The 2,447-nt window shown below is 35.8% G+C and overlaps 1 protein-coding gene across 1 annotated transcript; it reads left to right on the top strand.

Annotated features, from left to right (window-relative positions):
• Window positions 1-1,503: 1,503 nt before the first annotated feature.
• LOC102849449 (U6 snRNA-associated Sm-like protein LSm5-like) lies at window positions 1,504-1,776 on the top strand. Its single transcript, XM_006900093.1, has one exon. The coding sequence runs from the start codon at window positions 1,504-1,506 to the stop codon at window positions 1,774-1,776; it is 273 nt and encodes a 90-aa protein (XP_006900155.1).
• Window positions 1,777-2,447: the final 671 nt, after the last annotated feature.

Below are 2,447 nucleotides of genomic sequence, written 5' to 3'. Positions count from 1 at the left end.
AAATAACCCCTTCTGGTATAACTGTTAACCAAAAGGTAAATGGTTTGACCCCACCAATGGCTCCAAGGGAGAAAAGAGCTAGCAATTTACTCCCTTAAAGATACAGTTTACCATTCTGCTCCCACTCCTTCCCCCCTGAAGTCCCCATATAATTTTTACTAATTATCTATTTTTATAATAATGGTTTTATGCAGTTATTTGTCCTTATCAGACTAAGTTAGTTCATTCAGCATAATGCCCTCCAGTCTCTCCCAATGTATGCAGTATTTTTTAAATCATTGCTCCTGAGTGCTGCATAGTATTCCATTGTGTGAATGTGCCACAATTTTTTAAAAATTTATTCTTAATTTCAATGAAAATTTACAGAGACTGGATTTACATTCATTCACTGTTGCACTTTTCTCCCCTCCCAACCTTCCCCTCTAGTACCCTACCCTCTTAGAAAAGTAAAAGAAAAATTCTTTCACTGTTTTTCAATCCCTCCCCCGAGGTCCACTCCACTATACAGCCTTTGCTTTGGACTTCTGTCATGACAAAAATACCCAATAATTTTCCCTCTTAAACAGTTTTCTCCCTCATCTGCTTCAATGCAGTATACATTATTGAACCCATCCTTTTCATCTCCTCCCAACTCCGAGGTCCTGCTTTACAACAGTGGCACCATGCAGTATTTGTCCTTTTGTGACTGAGATACTTCACTCAGCATAATGTCCTCCAGGGTCATCCATTTTGAATAATATTACATGAGTTTCTTGTTTTTCAATGCAGCATAGTATTCCATTGTGTGAATATACCACAGCTTCTCTATCCATTCGCTTGTTTATGGGCACTTAAGTTGTTTCCAGCTCCTTGCTATTGTGAACAAAGCCGTGACAAACATGGGTGTGCATATATCTGCTTGGATGTCAGTTATGGTCTCTTTGGGGTATATTCCCAGTAGTGGAATTGCTGGGTCAAACGGTATCTCTATTTGCAACTTTTTGAGAAAGCACCATACCACCTTCCACAGTGGTTGCACCATGTACCACAATTTTTCAATCCATTTACTTGTGGTTAGACATTTGGGCTGTTTCCATGTTCTTGTGATGGTGAATGATGCTTCTATGAACATTGTTGTACAGATCTCCATTTGTGTCTCAATTCTAAATTCCTTGGGTTATAGTCCTAGTAGTGGATCATATCCAGCTGGGTCATATGCAGTTTCTATGTTTAACTTTTTGAGGAAACACCAAACTGTCTTCCAGAGTAGTTGTACCATTTTACAATCCCACCATCAAGTCCTTCTATGTCTTTTGCCCATTTTGTAATTGGGTTATCAATCTTTTTCTTCTGGAGGCCCAGGAGTATTCAATAAACTTTTATTATGAGACCCTTGTCTGAGATAGTATTGCCAAATTTTTTTCCCCTGTTGGTAGATTCTCTTTTCACCCTGTTGTTTTTCCAACAGAGTAATAGCACAGAGATTGAATCTTCAAAAAGTCCCATTCGACTTCTGGTGTAGCCATGGTGGCTAACGCTACCACCAATCTGTCGCAACTACTACCGCTAGAACTTGTGGACAAATGTATAGGATCAAGGATTCATATTGTGATGAAGAGTGATAAGGAAATCGTTGGCATGCTTCTAGGTTTTGATGACTTTGTCAGTATGATCTTGGAAGATGTCACTGAGTTTGAAATCACACCAGAAAGAAGAATTACTAAATTAGATCAGATTCTGCTTAATGGAAATAATATAACAATGCTGGTTCCTGGAGGAGAAGGACCTGAAGTATGAGTGGATTTTCTTGACTGATTGCTAGCTCCTGTTTTGTTTTATAAAGGCAACAAAATGGATTTTTTATTAAACAAACTTTTTAATCTTGAAATTCTATAATGCTAAGTTTCCTGTTACAGGGAAATGTTTTGAGATAAATTGTAAATGCCAATTTTTATAAGTTAATTATGATAACTTTGAGAGAAAAGTAAACAGTTGTTGTTTGAAGACCAAAATAAAAATGTTTTTTGGTTAACTGTAAATTTATTATACTGTAATGGCCAGTAGGACAAAGTTTGTGGTTATTTTGTCACTTGTTTTCCTCACATTTTATGCCCATTTGCTTTGTCATTTATTTGACCATTTGATTCTCAAACTAGAATTGCTCCAAACAAAATGAACTTTGATTTTGAGCAAATGTATTTAAAACACTTAGAAGTGATTACTAGCAAAATTAAGTTCAGACAAGGCACTGAAGGTTTTTTTCTACTGAACCCAAATTCTGTTAACCTTTATTAAAAGCAAATAAAATGTACAGCTCATATATACATGTACAAAGAGCAGTGAAGTAAAAAGAAAAAATTGATCATATTTTGCTGTACATCTTCTTAGATGTTCTCGCTATAATTTTTATTTTAAAACTCATTCTTCTTGAACATACTGTTTCATAACCATAATTTAAATCCTCTTTT

Source organism: Elephantulus edwardii, unplaced genomic scaffold (genome assembly GCF_000299155.1).
Source record: "Elephantulus edwardii isolate Elephantulus edwardi_28Jun2011 unplaced genomic scaffold, EleEdw1.0 scaffold00273, whole genome shotgun sequence".
NCBI classification, from domain to species: domain Eukaryota; kingdom Metazoa; phylum Chordata; class Mammalia; order Macroscelidea; family Macroscelididae; genus Elephantulus; species Elephantulus edwardii.
The sequence above is the reverse complement of the archived record's forward strand: the minus strand, read 5'-3'. Positions and strand labels throughout refer to the sequence as shown.

Excerpts from the sequence above, each read along its gene's own strand:
- LOC102849449 (XM_006900093.1), top strand. The coding sequence starts at position 1,504 with ATGGTGGCTAACGCTACCACCAATCTGTCGCAACTACTACCGCTAGAA.